Source organism: Amblyomma americanum, chromosome 1 (assembly GCF_052857255.1).
Source record: "Amblyomma americanum isolate KBUSLIRL-KWMA chromosome 1, ASM5285725v1, whole genome shotgun sequence".
In the NCBI taxonomy this organism is placed as follows: Eukaryota; Metazoa; Arthropoda; class Arachnida; order Ixodida; family Ixodidae; genus Amblyomma; species Amblyomma americanum.
Window position 1 is genome coordinate 211,173,178 of NC_135497.1, and position 24,682 is coordinate 211,197,859.

Consider the following 24,682-nt stretch of genomic DNA (forward strand, 5'->3'; position numbering starts at 1 on the left):
TCTTTATAAATTATTTAGCTTTTCAGCGGAAGACAGCTTGGTTAATCCTTGCTTTATGAAGCGCTCGAGTTATGATTACATGTTGACATGAAGCTTTTATTGCAGTGTTCCCCGTTCATACAGCCCGGGATTTTTTCTTTATTTTGCAACAATTTTTCTCCTGAAAGAATGTCATGACAACAAAAGAAATGCACTCTGTGAAGTTGTAATGTTTAATATACATTCTGAAGTGCTCTGTATACGCACTGCAAATTTTGCTGTTTATTGTGAACAGTGCATTAAAAAATTGAAATGCAGGTGTACTTTGTACCTATTTCATTTCACTGGCTGTACGCGTTCCGCGAAGACTGACTTGTATTATTAAGCCTGATGTCCTGGAGTCTAAATAAAAAGATATGGTCATTCCTGGAGCCCTGAAATGCAATGAGCGAATTCCATTGTTGCTTTTTGTGAGGAACTTGTCATATGCGTACGTGAATACAACTTTTGCCCGCTAACACCTTTTAAACTTGAAAAGCGATATTACATGCACGAGCAAGGCTGAATGGTGGGCGTGGCGGTCATGCATGTTTGAAAGGATTACTACTTGCCAAAAAAGAGGCGGAAACAATAGGGAAAAGCACAGGACACGAGCTGGACTAACAGGCGGTGAGGGCTGCTCGCGCGAGTCGCCGCAAAGAAAGCCGAGTGCGCTGTCGCTCTCGAAGAAAAGCTACAGGAAAGACAAGTGACTGATGGGGGACGCTCCATAATCAATATGTATGAGTTGTCCTAGAATACGCCACGCCTTTCCTGCTGTGCATTCAATGCTTACATCTACTCTCGACGGCGAGAGTCTTTTTCCAACCTTCCACGTCTCGCGAAATAAAGCAGAAAAACATCTCTTTTTCAATGTTCGGAGCCCTTCAGTCACTGTGTATAAGTGGAAGAAGGGTCGAGCTCGTATAAGTGTGCTCTGTTAAGTCTGTCTTTTCACACGCACACGATAAAAACCACATTTTGCAAATGCGTAGCGTAAGCAAGCTCCTTTAATGTGATTCTTTAGTGTACTCAGGCTCGGGTGTCGTGAGCAGGAATCTGGGCTGTCGGGCTCGAAGCGGCACTGACGTCATCGTTATTCTCACGAAGAACCGAAAGCTACAGATGGGAAAGTCCAGGTTAAGCAATAAAGAGGGTAAAAAATTTGGCAAAATTACTTGCGCACTAAACACGTTGTACTCAAAAACAGGCGCCTGCTGATGCGGAGCACTTTGGGAATTTGCTCGCATGCGTTTTTCTTGATGAGCTGCACTACAACAGGGGAGAAGCACGACCTAGCTTTGTCGGGTCGCATGTCTCGTGCAAGAACAGACTTAACAAACCTAGTTCCGTCAAAGCAGCGAGCACAGGGGGCACACGTTGCAGGCACTGCGCGCCTGCCATGATCTTGGCCAGCCACCACAACGGCGGGCACACCAGGCACGGCCCGATTAGAGGGACGCGGGAAAGAAAGAAGCTCACTTTCTTTTAACCTCCTTTATTACCTTTTCAATGTTTAAATGATCAGGTGCTAAACAACTGGGAGACGCGCTTCGCGGGCCGCGCCGGCAGCGAGCCGTGGTGCCACGGCCCGCCAGGACGCGCAGGCTTTGGCGAAAGGAAACGTGTCGAAAGGTGAGTTCTTATGAATGAAGAGAGCGCATTTAGCGGCTGCCTCTGAAGACAATAGCAAACCGGGGACGCTAGCTGGTTCTGAGCATACGGGACCGACATGAGGTAACGACAGGTGGTCAGCGGCGGCGGCGCTGCTGCTACGAGAAACCGAGTCACCAAGGTTGGGCAGAGAAGGGAGCTTTTCGAAGACTATGGTCCGGCGGCGGCGGCGCTATCGGCGGCAACTGTCCCGAGCACAACAGCCCGACCGGGGGCTCAACGCTGGACGGGCGCGCTGGGTCTGTGCCGCTACGCCACCCGCAGTGCCAGTAGCACACCGGCGGCCGCCAGACTGGCCGCCGCGGCTGGCAGGCTGGCGCTGTTGCACCTGTCCTCGAAGCAGTGGCACACGTTGACGCGGCCCCCGTAGCCGGCCTTGTAGTAGCACGGCCTGTCGGGTTCGCCCTCGACGGCGCACTGGCGCACCACACGCTTCACGGCAGGCACTGCAACGGAGGAGGAAGAAAAGCACGTTCGCACCCTTGGTTCAGGAACGAGTGTCCTCTCTCTCTTTCCCTCGGCCCGCTTGTGTACAACGTGCTCCGAAAGCTTCATTGCGCTTGTGCCAACTAATCAACACGAATGTCCTGAGCGAAACCACGCTTGGTTTAACTGACAGCAGCGCGCTCAAGTTTACAGCACGTATCGAAATCTACTGCCCCCGTTCGTCAATCTGTTGTGTAGAGTGCCTACGACCGCCAATTAAAAAAAGAAGCAGCTTTGAGAGCCATAACTAGGAGGGCGCGACAAAACAGGCAACCAGGGCTGCAGTTTGTTCAATTAAATGTTCACGTGACGCTGCATAACCGCGGAATGACAACGAGAGCGACCGCATTCTATATAGACAACGTCTAGTACGGCACCGACCAGTAACGCGACATACAGCATATCCATCGGTTCATCATTAAGGCAGCCAAAGTTCAAAGCCGACTTACACTCACCAGGAAAACAAAAAAAAAACGCAAAAGTATAATGCCGAATGTTTTCAGAAACTCTTCGGCAGACTTTGGCACGAATACGTTCTGAAAGAAATTATGAATTCCTCGAAGTAAAGAAGTTTATTCGACTGCACATTTCAATGAACGAATGAAGCAATCAATCAATCATGACTCGGTCAAAGCAGAAATGTCACCATTAAAAATGCCGCGTTTCCATCACTGTAAAATTAAACGTTCTCCTGACACTTGAAACACGAGGGAAACGGAGGCGGATTCAGGCTCAGCAAAAGCGAACAAAGAATAGACCCCCGCCGACACCGCGCGGTGAAATCGGTCGGCTGAGCACCATGGGCGACGAACGTCACAGCCTGAACCACGATGCGAAGCGGCGTTGCGCAAGGAAACGCGCCGCGCACCGCCCGTCGCCCCTTCCGCACCGGCGCTGCTGAGAGACACGTGCCCGCACGGCGCAGCCTTGACACTTTTACCTAGAAAAACACGCGAGGCGGTGGCGCGGTAATTCAGGAGGAGGCCGACCGACAACGCGGGCAGCGCGGCTGGGCGTAGATTAAGCAGTGCAGTGACTTGACGCGCAGCGACCGCGCTAGCACATCACAGAGGTGTCGAAGCCGGCTATGACTTGCGATGCCCGCTAGCTTAGACAATAACGAAAAAGAGGGAATTTTCGCGGTTTGCTTCGATTTATTACATTTCCTGTTATGGATACGAACAGCAGTAAATCAATATAGAACGTCGGGTGCTATAGCCGGGCACTTGTTCTCCGCCCACGCACAGTAACGCTTTAGGTTGCTGGTACAGCGCGCTACCACTACCAGTCTCTCCACGAACCGAGTGCACATGCGGGCTGTCGGCAGTAGCGGCACGCGGTAACTGCACGCGAGCAAGTCAACTCGTAGAAAGACACCAAAAACATATTTTCTCGCTTAACCGCTTCAGGCAATGTGGGAAGAAAATTTGTCGCGTGGAGGACCTCAGCTTAACACGATCAGCTACAGCAAAGGTCATTTTAACTGCGCATTCCTTCCGATTCCTTCAGACAGTAAAGGCCAGAAACTGCGCTGCGTCGGCCGTCGTCAGCGCACGTTGCATATACTTACAGCCATTGACTTCGAAGTCGACGTTCTCGTCGATCTTCCTGCAGGCCGTGAACTTGGAGCCCTTGCTCTGGTCACTGCAGTTCTTCACCATGCTGTCCAGCGGGTTGTTCTCGCATTCGGGGTTGTCGAGAGAGTTGCACTGGTAGCACGCGATGGCCGTCGTCGCTGCAAGGATGCAAAGGTTTGGGGCCACCGTTTAGACGCGTCGCCATTCCTGCCCGCAGCCTATACAGACACGGCGCACACCACATGCCCGTTTGGTCAGGCGCTCATTTCTGTGGTTTCTCTCTCTTCCCAGAAAGGTCCTTTAGGGACCCAACGCAACGTACGGCCGCACCTACACTTAGCGCGTACACGTGTTAGGCCCGTCTCACATGCTGCGACTAGAACGAAAATATTCGGCCTAGTCGGTGACGCCGCAGTGCGATTTTCAGACAGTGCTTCCACATGCAACGCGTCCACAGCGAATTCGGTCGGAGGGACACGCAAGGTTGCTTGATGTTCGCATAGGCTACCCATGATCAAACGCGACAGAAACGCTACTACATGGAATGTGTTGATGACGTTATGATCCACGTACTTTTAGATGCAAGGCAATATTTCGTATGTTCTGATTAGAATAAACCAGGGTTTGCTTGCACCGCAGCACATCTCCCACGTGACCCCACTTCACACACCCTTTTGGTGCTCCTCATTGGTCAGTCGCAGAACGAGCACACCGACGCTGCGATTGAATTCCAACCGGAAGGAACTCGTTCGCAAGCCGTCTGCGGCCAGACCGACGGCCCTCCCCAGTCGCAGACCGACAGAATTCGCAGCGTCGCAGGCGAAAATCGCATGCATGCGAAACGGGCCTTAAGCTCCGAGAAAGAAATGCGGTTGCGGCTCAACGTGGAACAGAAGGCCATGCAACTAGAATCAAGAACACTCAATCCGCTCGCTACAAATGAGTAAAACTCAAGCGAACGTCAAACGTCTTCGCACACCCAACGGGGTGATTCGATAACTACCGTCGCTGCTGCGGGTAGGAACACCTGCGCCATTTTGGGGCACCGATGCAGCGTAGCGCCACTAAAGAAGGCAGCAATTTTGACTCTAGATCAATGCATTTTACTAAACTGTTCCCAGGCGTCAAAGTCTTGAGGCAGAAGTTTATACGCTTGGTGTCCACGCCTGATCTCCCGAGTCTGTGACCAAAAATTGTGCCTACCGACCACCGAACAATGGGTGTCGTCGCATTAGACAGTGGCGCTGACATCGTGGTACCCCAGCAATGGATGGATGGATGGATACGGCTGAACCCTTTAGATCGGGCGGTGGCTCAAGCCACCTAGCCATGACTTATGAAATTTTCGCTCTTCTCTTGATTTTAGCCACCAATCAAATAACCTTCGCTTGGTTACTTCTACCCGCTTAAAACCTACTTTCCCTTCTACCTTCCCAGCACTCCACCCTCTGCAGCGCCACCTATGGAAGTCTTACGAACCTCAACACCTCAACGAGTGGCGACACAAAGTAAACTGCGAGGCTAAAACAACGCTGCATGATGGCATGCAAGACGGGAATTTTGAAACGTTCAATTATCCTTTTCCCAACGATATTCAAAGGAACATGCATCTTGAAACTGCGCTGTAGTGCTCCTTTGTTACATTTTGCTTGTGCTGCAGAATATAGGGCTAAGGTACAGCGATCTTTGCGGAACAGTGGTTCAAATAACTTTCTTTGCTTGCATGACAATCTTCGAAAGATTGTTTCCTGATTTTCGCGCTCTATCTCAGACGGCAGCGCACGCAAGACTGATGTGTCGTGTCACACATCCGCCCAAGCGCTGACGTCTCTATAGTTTCAACCGCAGAGCGCAACGCCCGACCACAAACATTTAGCTCGAGAAGATGACCTCATGGAATTCAGCAGGAAAAGTGATCGCGGCCTCGTCTTAGGATTGCACGAGCGCGAGATGTGGATATAATAGGGCTAGCTCCAGAAACGCGCATAATAAATTTTTCACGCTTTCATAAAAATTTTTTTCTCGTTAAGAAGTAGATGTTTTATGTTTTATGGGGGTTTAACGTCCCAAAGCGACTCAGGCTATGAGAGACGCCGTAGTGAAGGGCTCCGGAAATTTCGACCACCTGGGGTTCTTTAACGTGCACTGACATCGCACAGTACACGGGCCTCAAGAATTTCGCCTCCATCGAAATTCGACAGCCGCGGCCGGGATCGAACCCGCGTCTTTCGGGCCGGCAGCCGAGCGCCGTAACCACTCAGCCACCGCGGCGGCCGTTAAGAAGTAGAGTCTATTAAAAAGAAATGTGAACACTGAAGTGGAAACTCACACCATTTTTATAATCTGAGTGTTAGCGTCCGAAGGACAATAGTGTTTGTTCACATTTTTACTTTTGGCCCCGTATATACGGGAAGACAAACACCGATGAAATTCTGAGCACATCGATACGTCGCGAGCATCGCGTTCCACAAAGGAAGACAACATCCCACGCGCGCGACGTGGTAGGGCGGAGGCAGCTAAACAGGTGCTTGCAGGCTGTTCGCACTTTCAACCCTCCGGTTCCCGTGCCCAAAGTGAGACCCGAGACCACACTGGCGTAACTTCTCACCTGAGAGCTTTCTGGCACCAGCCAGTGCCGGAGCACTGTCCAATCATCGAATCCAGTGAGCCCAGTCACGGCATGCAGCCCAACGGCAAACTCACTGGCCGGTCACTAAATGCTCTTACGTGTGAGCAGTCAGTAACAAGGCTGGGCACGATACGTGAAAAAAGCATCTTCGATACCAATACCCTCAAAAATTGTACTTTCGATACCGATACAAGATACCGAACCAAAATTGCTTTCCGATACAGATACTAGATACGGTACTGTGGGTACTTGGATACACCACCGAAATCGCCAGTATTAAAAAGCTGGCAACGACTTGCAAAGAAAGTTCTACGTTGTTTCTGAAATGTTTAGTCCATTTTATATAGTGCACTGTTCTTGAAAGGTTTAGGCGAATCCCGCCTCACGGATTTCTTTAAGCTTCAATTTCTTTAAGCTCCGCTGTCGGCGCAGCTGGTTTCGTTAAAACTTTGGCATCGGAATGAAGCCATGGCGAGGTTGAAACGATACCTTCTATAAAAAAAAAACCTAGCAAAAAATTTTTTAAAGATCCAACGCTCTTCATGCGAACCGGTCTGAGCGCTTAATTACATACGAACAAACTTAAAACTGTTTCTGACGCTCTTCGCTCGTTACTTCAGTTTTTACCAGTTGCATTTGCCCTGCGCTAAAAGGTGCAAGCTGCGTACGGTTGGGGGAAGGCAAGCAGTTATTTTCTCAGCACCTATGTTTAACAGTGGTTTGAAGTCGAACATTCTTCCGTAAAGGCTAGAAGGAACAAAAAACGAAGGGGCTAAAAGTACCAATCCCCTCCCAAACAAACCCCCACCTCTACAGAAACCGAGAAGAACAGTGATTCTTGTTTCAACTCGAGAAAAGTTCACAGCAGTTTTCATCCATGCATTAGCTGTATGCAGGTTCTTAGTGCACGATATCCCAAGAGGACTCCGTGTCTGCTACCTGCTATCCTGTAACTTGACGGCTGCATTTCGCGGTTTCAATCGCGACTCGCTGCAAAGCAGGGAATCTAGAAAGGAACTCGTCTCCCAAGTTGGTCAAGTCGGTATACACCGGCACCAAAGACCGCGATAGCGGGCAAGCGAACTCGCGTCACGGGGATCTGTTCCTATACGAGACTAGGCCCGCGACGACACCTTCGGACATATCAGCTGTGCTGACGAGTAGGATACGCACATACAAGAGCTCGCACTAGTGATTAGCTTTTTACTAAATATCGCCCAGCGATGGTACAGGCTTATAACTTAGGAATGCTGTTTCAGCGTGTCCCAAGGATGCCAAGCGAAAACTCCGCGCGCTTTTAGCTTGCGTATCCCCGCGTGGTGCCAGCCGAAGCGGATAGGCGGCCGATCCTCGGGAACGCTGACGGCCACCAGAATTCAGAAGAAACAAGCGCCACACTGAATCGCCCCCGATATGCCGCCACGCAAGTTAGCGTATACGCAGCAAGTCTTCTGCGAACTAAAATAGATTTCATAGCTGGGTGACGGGCTGCTTTTAGGCCGTTTTGCCGTACTATACGGTTCTTAATTTGCCGGAGTGCGCCATAGCTCTGAATTTCAACGCTGCTCTGAGCAGAATTAGATACTAATCTCTTTTCTGAACTTCTTGTCCTTCGCCAAAGTAAATGTAGCTGATTCTGCAGCCCTTCGGTGTGTGTACAAACATGCGAAAGTGACCCGTTTCTAACTACTGTGAACCGTTTTGTCTATGCAGCAAAGCTGAACCGTCATTTTTATTGCAGAGTATCATGACCACGAAATCAGGAAAAGTTCACCGGTCTTTTTCAGCCAGAGAGAAAGCGGTAACCTTAATATTGGTTGCGCCCGTACTGGGACCAGACGTTTTCGCCATTTATAGCAGCTACCTCAACAGTTGCCACAGCGAATTCTTCACCACTTTTTTTTAATTTTTAACTTCCGTGCCGCTGATGGCTCCAGTGACGTGCGATCATGCACGGGCGATGATGACTCATTTTAATGGATGGTGATGAATTTTAACGGCACAAGGGCAGCTTGAGCGCTTTGTCAACGAGCGCAATATAGCACAAGGTATTATTCGTCTACTCAACTTTACACACAGACGCTTTTTCCAAGAATTCACCCTAAAGGAGCCGAGCACCAGGACGGAGGAAAGCTTCCGGCCACGGGTACCCGGCAGCACAGGAGCGGATCCTGCACCTCCCGCGTCAGAGACGGATGCTCAAATTCCTAGGCCACCGCTGCGGCCCGACAGTCGACGAGAGTGGGCGGGGGCACCAGGGGCATGCGCTGAAAAAAAGCAGCCGGCCATGCTTACGGAGCATGCCCTTCTGGCGCCGATTCTCGCCGCCTCTCGGCGACAGCGGTCCGCGCAGTGCGGCGGCCACGGGCTGCGTGTTCCCTCTCATATTGCTTCTGCCTGTACACAACAAATCAATTACTATTCTTATTCAACGTTTGTTGCCTCTAAAAAATATGGTGGCGTCACATGAATGCCCTGAATTCAATTATAACAGGCGCATGAGCCAAAAAGCAAACATTAGCACATTTATGTGCCAAAGCACGCTAATTTTGAGCCGCACGTGAGGCAGAACGCGATTTCATTTCCCAGAAAGTCCGTACTCCTGCAAGACGACCGATGAAGACACCATGCGTTTTGTGGATCTTTGCAGAGTGATAATTCGTCTTCGAAACCTCGCCAGTGTCTTAACTGTTACAGCCTCGAAGTTGAAGCACTCAATGTGGTTGTTTCTAACGGAACCGCCAGCAGGTAAGCTGCAGCGCATTCAAGCGTGCCTCGAACGCAGCGTGCCGTCCAAGACCTGAATTCTTCAGCTTAGTGCGACGAAGATGATACTAGTGCCGTGACGCTGCGGAGCTCTCTTCTGAACGGTGGTTTCCAATGTGCCTAGCACACGCGCGGCGCCGGGAAAGCAACACTGGTAGCACGGTGCCGAGCGCAGATTTTCGCAAAGGCGAGGCACGAGCACGGCTGCGCTGTTCCGTCGCTCGTATTGCGCGAAAACTCGTCTTGGGGGGAAAGAGCTCAAGCGTAGCACCGAGAGGGAAAGAGGCCTGGCTGCCCGGACAGAAGAGAAAGCACCGTTGCGGGGCTCGCTTCACATATCTGAGCGAACCGGTTATCGGCGCCCCCGCGGGATACTACGCCGCCGGCACAGAGACAAGCAGTTTCATGATGGGAATCCGTCGTGACGCCAGTCCCTACAAGACGAGCTCCGATAGCGCACCGCGCTTTGAAGAAGAGAGCGAAAGAACAAAGTAGGTCGCTGGCGAGGGACCGGATCTAATGAACCGCGCCTCGGCTATAGCGCTTGAAATGCACGCCTCGATAAAAAAAAAAAATGTCGGCATCCGCAACGAGCGCGTGGCGCTGCGCTAGACTGTCGAGGGAGCGGAGCCTGGGATCATTTCGGGCGAATCTCAGCGCTACTGCTGACGGGATGCGGGCGGAACGGAACGCCATTTCGAAGTAGTGCGGAATTGCTGCAGAGGTCTGGAGCGAAAGAGGTCTAAAGCATGCGGATAAAAGAGGCACGCATACAGCGCAAGGACTTCCTAGCACGTCGCGCTGACAAAGCTCCCACTTCGCTTGGATGGAAGGACAGGACGGAAGAGTCTTACACACTGAACGGCAGCAACGTACAGACCTGAAAACCTGAAGCTAACCTGAAAACCGACCACGAGATGAACTAGTCAAATACGACAACGCGGACGAGCGCGCCTGCATCATCACAGTCGCTGTTAAAGGCGAGCAGAGGGGCTTACCTTTTTGTTTTCTTTTTTTTTTGCGCCCCATTGCCCTATTCCTACCATCCACCCCTGAGCGCCTTCTACTGCCGAAAGCTTTATTAATTTTAATGCAATAGCATTAAAGGTCCCGTTCATGCCAAGAAAAAGCAGCTCACTCGTGAGACATACAGCCTCTCGAAGAACCGAAGCTCTTGGATGGGCAACCTGGTGTCGCTTTGCACTGGTGAAAACGTGCGTGTTGCCCTTCATTTGGAATGGCGCCACGGGGTTACAGTGGACATAAATTGGGGCACGCACTGCGGGACAGCGCCGGCAGCAAAGGTTTCCTCCACTGAGCCAAAGTTTCACAGCACTAGCACTACAAGCTTCTCGCATTCGTGTTCCATCGCCGATCGTTATACAGACCGTTAAAACTGCCGTTCACTCCACATTTGACGTTCCGGACAAAAACAACATGCCAGCTTAAGGCGAGACGTATAGTATTAAAGTAAGTTAAAGACAGCTTGAGGCCCATTTCCTGACTTGCCACATATATTCGAAGCGTTAATGCTCCACAAAGATGAAGAGAATAAAGCAAGACAGAATATACACATTGTTCGTAACTGGCAAGAGCTGTCACAATCAGAAGCCGATGCGTCTGCGTCTCCCGTAGTCACTCTCAAGAAGGAACACCCAAAAAACATTATCTATGAAACCGAGTACGTGTTTTAGAACTTCGCTTCCTTTCCTCCGCAGAGCACCTCTCGAGCGCTCAGGACAAGTATGCTCACCTCTGTACCGTGGTGCATCAGTAAAGTGGCCAACCTCTTGAGAGTGACCAGGTCATGGAAGCTATACTTAGCACCGACGAGGTGACCCGAGGCGTGGTAGTTAGCAAGCAACTCTATTTTTGTGGCAGTGTGCACTATCAACAGTGGTTACGATTACCCTTCACATCATGCTTGTAGCGACAACCCTGCAAGGGCACGCTCAGGTAAAACATCAGAGAAGCGTTCTCTGCTGTGGGAAAGCTGTGCCACGCGGCACACTACCTACACAGACGCCATGGACAGCGCGGCTGTTTTGGATGTCTGGCGACCGTTTTCAAAATGCCCGAAGACGCCGGCGAATTCCGGTAGGGCTCGAGTGTTTTTCCAGGCGGCTTTGGCACGCGTGTCTTCCATTCTCTTCAAGTTGACGACGCCGCCGACTTGCTCCAGCGCGTCGGCCAGACGTTCGTCTAGCGCCAAGTCGTCACCGCCTGCGCACGAGTGGCCGCTATCTCGAGTGGCCGGTGTCGCCCGAGCGATACGAAACGAAGACCCGGACAGAAGATGGCGATGATCTCCGCACCCGTGGCGACGACGTTGGCTGAGCAGCGCCGTCAAGAAAGTGAGGCTCAGACGTCGCGACACGTAGCTCTTCACCACACGCGATCTCGCGAGAAACAGCTAGTACTGGATCGACGGCTGCGCGCGCAGTTAGTTGCTTTGGCTCATGAAGCCGTCGTACAGTGAACGTCCACATGTGTACACAGTAGCTAGCCGCGTAGTACCTCTGCAGGTGCAACGCCGTCACCTTACAACCCCGTTGAACTGTATGCCCGAAGCCTCCCCATAGAAGCGAACACAGGCACATGTGGCTGCTAGCATCCGTACAGACACTAGGTTTGAATAAAAGTCAGGTGTAAACCGATGTACGGCTTTCCCTCCGCCTAAAAGAAAAAAACAGTGGGAGGGGGAAGAAAAAGCGCGCTCTGCCGCGGGTCAACTACCACGGGCTCGCTGTGCAAACCACCATAGTTTTGTAACAAAGGCTCGTCGCAAACTAGAAAAAAACTGCGCACAAGGGGCTGTACACGCACTAGCTGGATACGTAGTAGTGCGCACCTCATCTGGAAACGCGAGAAAACATTTCTGCTCCCAATTGCGATACAACATTCGCAGCTGCAGCTTTCCATACATACGCAATTTCCGCGTAGCAAGCCGACCGTAACACCGGCGAGCGATGGGCGGTGGCTTCCGCAGTGCCTCTACTTCGCACGGGGGATGGGGCAGGGGCAACGAGTCCTTTTCAAAGCTAACTAGCGAAGGACCACTAGCAGTTTCGGGAATCCGCGCAAGAAGGCCCGTGCAACGTGCGCAGGCCATTTCCGCTGCTTTCGAATTCCCCCGCGCGCGCGTACGGCGGTGCCAGAACCCGCTCGTCGTGCCCCTGTTTTCCGTTGCTTATCCTATCGCTTTTCTGATGCCCGCCGCAGTTAGGTTTATCGCATCCCGTGGACGAGCGGGCTTGTGAGTGTTTGCCTTCCACGAATGCCAACCCCCGACGGCGGCCCGAGTCTCCTCGGCCGTTGACATCCGCTGCCAAACTTTGCGAGGAGCCCGACAAGAAAGGAATATTCTCTACGCAAGAAACACCAGAAGGACGCAATTAGTGGGCGACAAGTGACAAAAACGAAGGCCGTTTGTTCATCCGCGCACATTGGGAAGGTGACCTGTGCACGTAGCAGGAGCGTAGCAGTGCTCAGCCACGCCGAGTTATTCGTATAGTTCCACATTCCCACCATCACGACACCACCGTTACACTCAGTAACCAAGTGAGAACGATTTGAACAAAAAAAAAAGAAAAACTTTACAGCTTAAACATTGTTGATAACTGGGCTATCTCGCTGATCATATCCCGTGGCATTAAGAGCGGAGCGTCCGTACGTTAAAAGTAAAACAAACACAGCAAAAACACATCCGGCAGAGAACGTAAGAGGGGTAGGAAACGTGCTCGAGCTGAGAAGACAAGAGCTTGTGGAAAGTCATCTCTAAGTGCTCGCGTTGATGAGAAAGCTTTAAACGCGGAACGGGCGACGCGCCGTGCGCAGAGGACGAAAGGCGATCATGTTCCAGTCCCGCTTACTTTGTCCTGCTTATGCCTACAGTATACAAAGCGCATAATTTTCTCGCTTCGAACCAGCAGAATCGAATCCTGCCGCATCCTTCGTGCACTCACCACTTGAGTTGAAAACCCCTTCGATACAGCGCAGTCAAAAAGTTCCCATGCCACCTTCCAGTCTGACCGAACAGGCGTTACGAAGGACAGCATACTCTTCTCATTGTCGTAAACTCCCGGCACGCAACGGTAACGTCACCACACGAATCTGCTCTTATTCGGCCAAACGCGAAGTGGCCTGGGAGCCCTTGAGAAGCATCGCTGTACGACCGTCGCTGCGATTTCTAGCGTCCGCGCGCTGTAAGCCACGCGCCAAGGCTGAACGTCAGAGACGATACGAACGGACGCCTGTACACTAATTTCAAGGGCGAACTGGGAGACGTGCTCGCCATGTACAGCACAAATACACGCGCACCGGTTACGTCGCGTCCGTTCCAGTGAGCGCACAAACGCAGCCGATAGTTGGTACTTTTTTGTTTGTTTTCGAGTCCCGTAAGGCAGCAGGAGCAGCTCATCGGGGGCGGACAGCCGTCGTCCATGTGCGAGCGGGGAGGGCACAAACAGGCACCAGCGGCTTGCCAAGGGCGACTCTCCCGACGGGCCAGACGGCCACCCGTGCCTCCATTCATGCCCCCCGCGGCGCTATTCGAATGCCCGCACCGACACTGCTTGGGGCGGGCGCCGGTTCGCTTGTCCATGGATCGCGCGTCCTCGAGAGGATGCACACACGCTAGCGGCGATGGCTAAGGGTTGCTCCCTCGTCTTAATCTCTCTTCCTCCACCACAATCCGAAGCAGTTTCCGCAATCACAGAAGTAGAAATGAAACCAAAAGCCAGATAGACAGCGAAATTTTGTTGCCTAATGCAGCCTAATTCCCACTTTGAGCTTTCGTTTGCGGGGAAAAAAAATAGCTGTCGCACATCCGGCAGCGACTGGCAACTGAACCCCGGGCAGGAAGGGAGCGCCAAAGAGGGAGGGCACCGCCCTCTTCCCCTCCTCACCACTTCTTTCACAAACCTTGGGAGGGCAAAGGAAAATACGGATATATTATATACGTTGAAAAAAGAGTAAGCGTGATAATGCAGACGAGCTCAGTGACGGCTGCCGACGCGGCGTTTAAAACGGGATGTCAATACCGTGCACCTCCAGGGGAGTTAACGCGATATCGCGAAGGAAACGTCGTCGACCTCAGACGCTTTCGCAAGATCCGAGCGACATGCTCCGAATTCGCGCGCCATCGCCAGAACATTTCATTTGCGATATACGGAAGGTGCCGAGCGCGCTCTCTTCACGACGTGTCGTAATAACGGCGATGCCGCCAGGACTACACAGCACAGCTTCACAAACTTGGCTAAACAGCAACACCCATTCCCGATGGTTCTTGCAATCGATAAGCGCCTAACAGCTGAAAGGAGGAGAAAGAGCCCAACGATCGGTGCCTTCATCTATGGTCACGTTTCAGCGCGTGTCGCTGACCTCGCTCATTGATTTCCTTCAGTTCGCTGCCATGTACAATACCACGCTGCGGCTACACGCTGTAGCTGGATGTGATACACCCAAAGCCGCCGCAGTACGGGTGAAGGCTCGGTAACCACTTGAACGGCTGGCCGAGGTAGTGGACGTGACAATGGCACAAACGACGTCGCCGAGAGCGAACCACGCCGACAGGCGGAGGAAGCGGCGACCGACGACTATACGGCGCTAGGCGCGGGACCTTGGTGTCGGTCGCGCCACCCATTTCCCTTCTCATTTTCGGATCGGTGCTGCATGCAGTCGAGTCGCAGCCAGGCACGCTCTTGCGAAACGCGCCAAAGGCCTGCGTCACAGATCGCTGGTCGCCGAGTCGCGCGGTCGTGCGCGCGAGGAAGGCGCGTGCGCTGCAGCGACCGCAGTTGCCGGCGCGTTGCTCAGCGCTTTCGCGTTACGGCCGCCCTTGCGTCGCCACCTCCCCCCCCCCCCTTCTCTCTCCCGCCGCCTTCGCTGGCGGGCGAAGCGGACCTGACGCAGGTAGGCCATTGCAGCACCGTTTCACACGACCTTCGGAGCCTTGTCGTACGCACATACGCTGATTGGCGAAAATAGTAGTAATAACAAACCACAAGAGCCTGAGAAGCGTGCCACAGTGAAAATATCGACGGTTGTCAACCACTATCTCAATGCAAAACAAAAAAAAATTCATGGGCAACCCCGCCGTCCACAGCAAACCTGGACGCGCTAGTTAACTACCCAGTGAACTATAATTAGCTCATTAATCAGTCAATAATATTAAAGTAGATGGCATAACGGGAAATTCAGAGACTCCAGTTCCTTTAAAAATGAGTGGTTTATCAGCCCCCGATAGATTGGCCGACGTAGTAGCCTGCCTTTCCTCAATTCATCTGGGAGCTTGGAACGGTAGAGGTGGACGCCTACAAAGCAGCACCGTTTTCCAGGTTATGTATGAGCACTGCTCCAACCATGTCTTCTTTCTTTCCTTCTCCCCTCACTTCTGCTCCAATTACGGCAAGCCCTTTTATCCTGCCAGTTTGCGCAGGAAGCAAACCGCCGTTACGCACGGTCCTTCCGTGGAGTTGAGAGGTCAAAAGGCGAAAGAGCGTCCCATCCCACGAGCCGCACCGCATTCACAGCTCTCGCCATAGAGTGAAGGGCTACGCGCTCGACACAGCATGAACCGTATCAATCAAGCGTTGACTTTGTGCTTCATCGCGACAAGCCCAGCAGACGGCATCCCTCATCGCTGCAGCAGCTGCACCGTCGGCGTTACGCAGTTCCCACCGGCATGCTCGCGCCGCGGCGACAGTCGTGCGAAGCGCTGGTACTTGAGCACCGTGTAAGCGATTGGCTACTACTGGAGAGTGGAAACGCCCCAGCGACTTCCCTCTGGCGGATAACACGGCGACGAGACAAAAAGAGAACAAAACAGGTCAAGTGTCTCGAACGAGTGGGTATGGACAACGAAGCCTCGAGGCATGACGTGCGCATGCGTGTCTGTTCCCAAGATGGCCGTATGGTGAAGTGTGTGTAGACGGAACCACACCCCAACTTGTGACACAAACGGTGAGCCGTGAACTAGAACGCCAAGGTTTCCCCGAGGCGCTGAAATTTGAGAAAACGGCCGCGGCGCCGCAGCTTTGAGAATCCGTGCCGCGTAGTGGTCTTGAGAAAATATGTGGCTGCAGCCTCCTTCAATAACAGTCAAGGACGGCACGCGTCAGTACCGTCGAATCCAAGAGACCGGGCGCATGCATCCGCACAGCTTTAACGATCGAATGACCCGGCCAACAGAGATTCAAGGCTTGCAGAGATAAATTGCGAGGTTAACAGTTAAGGCATCTCGTAGCTAGGCCATTTCGATGTACTTTGTGATCAAATCCGGTAGCACGCAGGAGCCAAGTCAATACCCTCGAAGTATTAGCACCATTTGCGAAATTACCAGTCGAAACTTTTTTGCTTTCCCATTATGTGCCGTCACGCTGTCTACATTTCTTTTTTTTTTTTTAAGTATGCCTAGCCCACGCAAGCAAATCACTGAATGCTTTGTCTATGCCTACAAAAGCTATTCACAGGCGCAGTGGCTGCAGTAAAAAAGTAAGGAGGACTAGCCATGTTTTCAGCTCTCATCACATCGGCCTTAAGCTAAATTTTCATTAACGAACGAAAACTGAATTTATGTCATTTCTAAAATTTTCCATTGTACCGACATTGCTTTCAATTTATATTGCATCATCTACGTTTCTTTAATGCACTGACCCCATCGTCTTAACTTATGGCGAAGAATAGAAATGAGAACGGCAGTTCAAAGTTCGAAGACAGCGCATTGTTCGCTTCCCCGTAATCACTCACAGTGATTACAAATATATAACAGGCCGCTCCTCCGACAAGCTGCGCAATCCGCCCCACACCATCGACCGTGGCGCTAAGACAATACAGGCTCAACTGCTCAAACTACCATTTCGATCAGGCGAATACTATTAGGGGAATAAAATCAATGGAAGGCACAGAACGTGAACTGGCTCGTGAAATCTGAGTCATTGGAGCTTCCCGAGAAACCTGCGCACTACACATGATACACAGTCAGTATCTAGATAACTGCAGCCCCTATTCACGTTACAAGCATTGCTTACCACGGCATAAACGTCCCCCTGGCATCGCTTACAGCGAGTGGATTAGGTTCGTTTTTAGCATTTACGATGCCGCACGCAGTTTCGCACTGCTGCACGAGGGAAAGTGCAAAGCATGCGTGACAAGGCGTCTCACATCTCTTGCGCGCATACGGTGCATCCTATTTCCCCAGCGTCACTACTCGACAGAAATATTGAGAGGAATGAAAACAACGACCATAAAGATAAAGGTTCACTACGTATTTGGCGACTTTGTTAATGCACTTGCCAGACACTGTTAGCACACACTGCGTACCTTACATCCAGGTGGCCAACTATATTCGCTGCTGGATTGCGCAGACTCGCTGAAAACACTATCACAATACACTCGCAGAGCCGGGTTGTCGCTTTAAATATGGCCACAATTTAATTGAGGAAGCTACCTGTGCATGTTAGTACCGCGTATCCCAAGCGACGGATCGGATTGCAATAGGCAGCAAAGTAAAACACAAAAGTTTCACGTAGCTACCTACTGTACTACACTTCGACCCAGGAGCGGTTACCGCTACGCGCTGGAAATGCGCCGCCACCGCTGCATTACGCTCAATACCGCAACCAGGCGTGCAGGCAGCACCGGCCGTGCTCACTGCGAGAAACTACGGATCTCTTGGGTCTGTGCGAGGAAGGGACGAAAGCACAGTCGGTCACGATCAGAATACGCGAGGTACCGAACGCGGAACTCCGCAGCAGCAAACTGTCGCTTGCGCCTGTCAGAAGCGCAGAGATGAGTAGGAGGAGCGTGCGTCCGGCCGCTACGTCCACGAGGTTTCCTGATGCGGCTTCGCATCTCCGGGAAGTCTGAATGGCTTTCGCCGCCGGCAATACCCCGGGGGCCGTAGTGCATCAGCGTTCGCCGCCGGGCGCCCTCCTGGGTTGGTCAGAGCGGGCCGCGAGCAGCACATCAGAGCCTGTTCCCGACGGTTGGAACCCGGCGGCGAAGCAGTGTGCCCGGGAGGCCACTTTTCGAGCGGGATGCGCGATGCAGCGCGGCGCGTGCAAGGCCGACCTCTGTTCGACCTTTAGGGCCGCCACTCACTCGAAGGCAGCGTGGCCAGCGTCAGGAAGAAGGCGGCGGCGGCCAGGGCCGCGGGCTGCAGCTGCGGGGCCATTGCGAAGGCGGCAGGGTTCCTCCGGGGCTCGGCTTCTCACGACGACTGGCTCACGGTGCCCGCTGCCTCCCGACTCCTAGCCTGCCGCCGTTCGAGCTCGCGGGCGGCTGCTCGTCACGTGGGACTCGCGCCGTAACGCCGCCGCTGCCCTGGCGGCCGCCGCTGGCGCAACGTGCTCCCGGCGGCGACAGCGCTGGCGCCCTCTCCCTCGAGGAAAATGGAGCAGCGCGGCGGCGTGCCCCCTCCCCTCCTCCGGCAGCTACCTTCCGGGCATGCGCCGGTAGCCGACTCGATCCGAGATGCCCGCTGCTCGCCGCATGGATGCTGCGCCGCATCGCTCCTGTGTCGCGCTCGCCCAGTTGTCCCCTCACCGAGGCAGTTCGAGGGGGCCTCAATGCAGCTGGGTGCCGTCTAACTGGGCGGTGGTGTAAATAACCGAATAGGTTGTCTAAATTTCAATTTTGAACGGTGATTTGCGCACCAATGGTTGTGTTACGACAGCCCGTTAAAACCAAAGATTATTATTGTTCAGTCTGCTGTTCCACAACAGAACAAGCCTAAAAAGAAAAGTAGGCCGAATTTAAAGAATGCAGCGAAATTTTATAGCGCTACTGACGAGACTAGAACGTCTGAGTCCAGTTTAAGTATTTCTAACAGGCAATACTGCAACCATCGGGCAAAAAAAAAAAAAAACACATAATCGAAGCTTTGCAATCATGGACTCTTCTAGAAGTTAGATATGCCGCCAAAAATAATACTTTCGTGTTGTACATAAATATGTTACGAACTTAAGACGTATTCAGGATGACCTCAGTGTACAAGGAATTAATTCGGGTAGTGAGGTGAATGCCTCCTCTTCGTTACATCACCTTACGTGACAATCAGCCTGATGCAGTATTCATGTTTCCCATCAATCACCAGGATTCCAAGTTTCAATGCCCCAAAACATTCCTGTTGCGATGATGCTCCACCTTCACCCTCATTTGGCGCAGTATCTGCCGAAGAGACTCTCTTGAGTGCGCGTCGCGTACTTCAACCAGCGATCTAAGGCGAGCTTTCCTTTCAGATCGGTGCAGGGAAACCGTGGTCAGACCAACGCACTACTGGAAAAACGAAAATTCCAGTGCCAGTCTTGAAAAGCTAACTGAAACGATTCGTTTCTGCTGAAAAATAGTCGTTCCCTGTATTTTTCTGCTCATTTTCAGCATGTTTTGAAGAATTTTCTGTTTTCTTAGTCTCAACCCGGCAAACATTTGCTCACTCAAGCTCCACACGTAAAGGCAGCGTTCCAGTACCCCGTGTGCAAACTCTACCACTAATCACACCCCAGAACGCACATTATACACAGAGGCTGCCCGGACACCCCTCCTGCTCCCATTACAGGGCTACCCACCGAATGCGCGCGCGATTTCTTAGTGCCCCCACAAAAGGCCAGTTGCTCCCGTCCTCACACACCTTAAGCCACCTTCTTCAAAGCTTGCCCCCTACCTATTGGGGAAGCTGCCTGTCAGCACTACGAAAGTAATTGCAACACATCTTAACAGCGCTCCTAATGTAGCACTGAGTGCTTGCAGAGGAGAGGTATAAATATAGCTAGAACGTTTGCACTGGGCGGGGTAAATTGAAGCCAAACTTTAAAAATTTAGCCTCGGGAAAATGTTGTGAACACTTGCCATTTCATGTCGTCTCTATGACCATTTACCGCTGTGAAGGTTCAGAGCATTTTGTTTGTTAATTTTTTTCTTAAAATGACTGTCAGTTTTCGGGTCCTTCACACATTGCACAGTTACTGCTGTGCGCGGACATTAAAGTGCACAAAAAGAAACATTCTTACGAGGGAAAAAAAGCCGAAAGGCAAGCAGGAGGAGGAGAAAAAAACTTTACTTGAGGCCAGCACTAAGGGCCAGTGAAGAAGAGCGCTTGCTCCGCCAAGGTCCGCTGATAACCTGCCGAGTCCGAGTGAATCCAAGCACTTCAGGAAGGAAAGGGAGGGTAAGGGAAATAAGGAGAGGTAATGGCAGTGTTACATGGGTAGAGAAAGTGTTCTGTGTCTGCCTTGATCTGTGGACAGTTGGGACAGTGAGCTGTGTCAGGCCATACGAAGTTGTAGAGCATTAGTGGGATGAGGAGAGTGTTAGTTTGAACTTTGCGAAGGACGTCGAACGAGCTTCTGTGCACCAGTTTTTGAAGGTACGCTCTGACAGAGCAAACGTGGCGTAAGTGTCACGGGCGGCATGCTGCTGGCACTTGGTAATTTTTAAGTATGCGCGTACAGTGAACTTTAATATTCCACAAATAAGTTCGAAGCGAATCGCTCGAATAAATAAACGCCCATTTTCCCCACCGTCTAGAAAAGAAAGTAAAGAAAATGAATGTTGTAGCAGGGCAGGGTAAAGTGAATTGTAATGAGAAGTATTGCAGTATAAATTGCAACGTCAACATATTATCGGGGTTACCTGTTAAAACAATTGAACATTACCCCTGCTATATGAGTGCCATTACTTTTTACATAATGACTAGAAAACGACGCTTACAGCTGTTGTTATTATTCTTTATGGCTTTGCACGTGTTGTGTCAAAAGCGATTGTGAAAAAGAGGTTCTTATAAAAAAACAAAAGTTACGGACGATTTAGCGTGGTTATGCCAAAAGCGAATTAGGTGAGCTAGAAATTTTGTTTTCACTTTGGTTTCGGTTCGGTGCTTATTTTTTTTTTTTCAAGGTCAAGCAGGCTTGAGACAAACATCGGCGAAATCGAAAACTGGAGATGGCACTTAAGCACCGCCCGCCTGAAGGGTATGCATGACGCGATAGCGTTAGTGGGTTAATGCCCATATATGCGGAATCGGCGATTGCAGGTGCTGCCACCGATGTGGCTTGTGCTACCCACGTTGCTCTTCCGGAGCAACCTATCGCAATTGGTCATTAACTGAACTGCCACCTGCCGTGGTGGGCAGTTCGCACACAATCCAGAGGGCAGGTTGTGATGACGTCATAAGGTCACGTAACCTATGTGGCCCACCTGCCGACTAGGGAGCTACGTAGGTATCCCACCCAGGTAACCAGGTTACGCACCGACCAGATAGACTGACGAAATCGGTGCGTGGTGGTCTTAGTGCTGGCACACTAAAAGCTGCTCAACATGTTCCGCGCGAAGCTGCTCCCGCCATTTGGTTATCACACTGTTCACTGTCGAAGAGACTCGCTTCCTGTTTGAGTGGCAGGAATCAACGGGCACTTTCGGGCAACCTTTTTTTTCAAGTGCCTACAGCGACGCCTCCACCAGGCTGTTTGTTCTCACACACAGTAATAAAGAACAAGTGGCCGGCTACTCGCTTAGCCGGCCACATTTTAGGCAACATCTTGAAGTCCATGCTCATGGCTTGCGCTGGAGCTTTGGTTGGAGAAAACAGCCCACACGGTACTATTAGTCGGATACAAATCAAGAACACAGCAGCAAATGCCCCTTGAAGTAGGCCCACCAGCCAATGGCGTCGACGGATTGTCATGATGTCGTGGTTAATCCCGTTGTATTTGCTACTCTAACATCGCAGGGGACTGGCAGGTTCAAGACAATTAACCACGGTTTAACCGGAACAACTCTGACGTCTTGACACTCGGGCGACGCCATTGACTGCAAGCCCTCATTTGAAGGGCATCTGACGCTGCGTTCTTGAGCTGCATCTACACTACAACTGCACTCTGCAACTGGCCTGAACTGAGCGATATGGTGCAAGCTCTGCTATTGTGGTTGTGGAGAAACTTTTAGTCCACCTCATCTAACTTTCTAGAGTGTCGAAAATCCCCCGAATCCTTTTGCCACCCGTGCTCCTTTTCCAGCGCTCAAAGGCCTTTTCGCACTCCTTTCGACACCGGAGACATTTGGCTGGATTTTTCGACAGTCAGTACAAAGATGACGTTTACGATAATGCCGACAACGATGAACGTCTTAACGGACGGATGAATGGATGGGCTAGCGCTGCCGCCCTGCTTCACCTGAAGTGTCAAAGTATTCGAGAAGGTCGAATAATTCCACATGGTCGAATGGTTGAATTCGGGTCGAAGCGAATGTTGAATAGAACACTATTCAATTGGCATGTCGAATATGCCCCCGTAATTATTTGCTATTCGTGTAGTGATTGAGAAGAAATGTGTTTAAAGATGTAGACAGTGGACATAAAGATTATAAAGAAAGTATTTTCTTAGGAGTTCGAAAAGGCTATATCGAGCCAAAATATGTGCATATGCGAAGAGTATGCAAGCAAAGCAACCCCTCCTGTGAACGTAACTAGTCGAAATAGCCCAATTTTGTCGAGCCACAGCACCGAGGGTAATCGCGTTTTCGAATTTGTAAAAACTGGTACCATGCTTACTAACGACCCGCTACAAATCTCTAATTGCAACCAAACCAGGCGCCTAGCTCTAATAGTTGTTAAAAATTTAATCATTGGAAATTAGTTAACCAGCTTACTAGTTAAGATGATTCACCGGTTTTCTGGTGTCCGCCAACCCTGGCAGTGCCATGCCGCGAAAGCCGTGTTTTACCCCAAAAATCATATTTTTGAAACTTACTTAGTCGTCCCTGAAACACCGGTGCGCGCGCGCGCGCGCACGCACGCACGCACGCACGCACGCACACGCACGCACGCACGCACGCACGCACGCGCGCACACACACACACATACACACACACGCACGCACGCACGCACACACACACACACACACACACACACACACACACACACACACACACACACACACACACACACACACACACACACACACACACACACACACACACACACACACACACACGCGCGCACGCACGCACGCGCGCGCACACACACACACACACACGCGCGCGCGCGCGCAAAAAACAAGGTAGTAAAACGCAGTAAGTGAAGCAGTTACTAACTGAATTCGTTTTCTAAATTTTAACTGTCTACTACCCTCTTCAAGGTATAGTTAGTTAAAGTAGCCCTTACTACCTATTTACTAACTTTGGTCGCTAGTTAGTACCTAGTTAGTAACCGCTCCTTTAACCCTAAAATAAAGTTAAAGAATAGAAGTGACACAGACTGTTGTGTGAATAAATTGGGTTTGTGATTGAAAATTTCTGCAGGGGCATGCGGTTAGGTAGACTAAGCTCTTTCTACAATCTCAACTTCATAATTAACGCTGGTATCTTAGCTCAATGGGTAAGCGCCACTAGCCCGTAACTTACAGTCAGATTTACGGAGCATATAAGGCTGGGAAAGATTTACCAGTGTAACTGAAAGTCAGATTTACGGAGTGTATGAGACTGAGAAAGATTCAACGATGCACGCGCAGTGGGCGTATCGTGCGCGTGTGGCCTTTTCTGGTTTGTGCTCTTCTTGCATTCTGGACCTCTGCGTGTGCCCGGCAAGGCTGTTTGATGCGATCACCTCGCATAATTTGTACACGTATGATGCGCAATAAGCCTAAACATAAGTGTGTGATTTACGGCCGGCACGCTCTGATAGCGCTGACTGGTTTCGGACGTTAGTCAAAGTGACCATGTAGCTTATTTCTCCAGTATGCACAAATTTAACCCCGCCAGCGCACCCTACAAAGAACATAGCAACGTATGCGAAAGTTTCTACTCATTCTCTTAGCTTTTTGTTTGCGACTGTAGCGCTCTTCCCTACCGTCTTGAGGTAGTAACTTTCACTAATTCTACTTTTACTACCTCCACTTACTAAGAAGGTAGTGATATGTGTGACAAGTAACTGGTTATTAGTTAATGAATTCTCCGGCCTTTTTCTTAAGACTGCAGGGTGAGCAGCCTGCTACAAAACTGGCTTCAGACAAACAGACACACAACGGTTAAATGCGGAGAATGGCCACTATAATTGCTAGCTTACCAAAACAATAACTAATCTGTTTAAAATGATGTCCGGGCATTTAGTACCTATGCGGTTATTGAGCCATTTTGAGCCGCAAACCAAGAGGTATGGCGCCGAAATGGGCTGCAGTAAAAGGTGGATTCAACAATCGGCCCGCGGACCAGGCGGCACGTGACGGCACACTTCCGCTCCATGATGTTGGCGCTTGGCCCTCGATGTTGGTGAACGTAGCACCGTGCGCATGCCTAATTCGTTTACTGCCAAATGCAGGGGCGAAGGTCAGAAGAGGGGGTGATAATCAGATTGGACATGCGGGCGGCTGTTCTCCGTACGCGGGCAGGCGAATGGTCCGCCGTGCGAATCCCCCTCTAGAGGTGTCGGTGACAATTAAAAAACGGAGCTCGTTACCTCCGGCCCTTTCAGTTACTCACTAAACTTCGAGTTCCCATTTTGGTTTTGGGTTTCGTCAGAAGGAACCATGTAGGCTTTGTA

General features: G+C 51.2%; 1 protein-coding gene across 1 annotated transcript; it reads right to left on the reverse strand.

Annotated features, from left to right (window-relative positions):
* Positions 1-1,500: 1,500 nt before the first annotated feature.
* On the reverse strand, positions 1,501-18,450 carry LOC144114574 (uncharacterized). The gene is made up of 3 exons (XM_077648408.1): positions 18,253-18,450; positions 3,749-3,913; positions 1,501-2,138 (listed from the first exon to the last, which is right to left on the reverse strand). The coding sequence occupies exons 1-3, from the start codon at positions 18,323-18,325 to the stop codon at positions 1,942-1,944; spliced, it is 435 nt and encodes a 144-aa protein (XP_077504534.1). The 5' UTR covers positions 18,326-18,450; the 3' UTR covers positions 1,501-1,941.
* Positions 18,451-24,682: the final 6,232 nt, after the last annotated feature.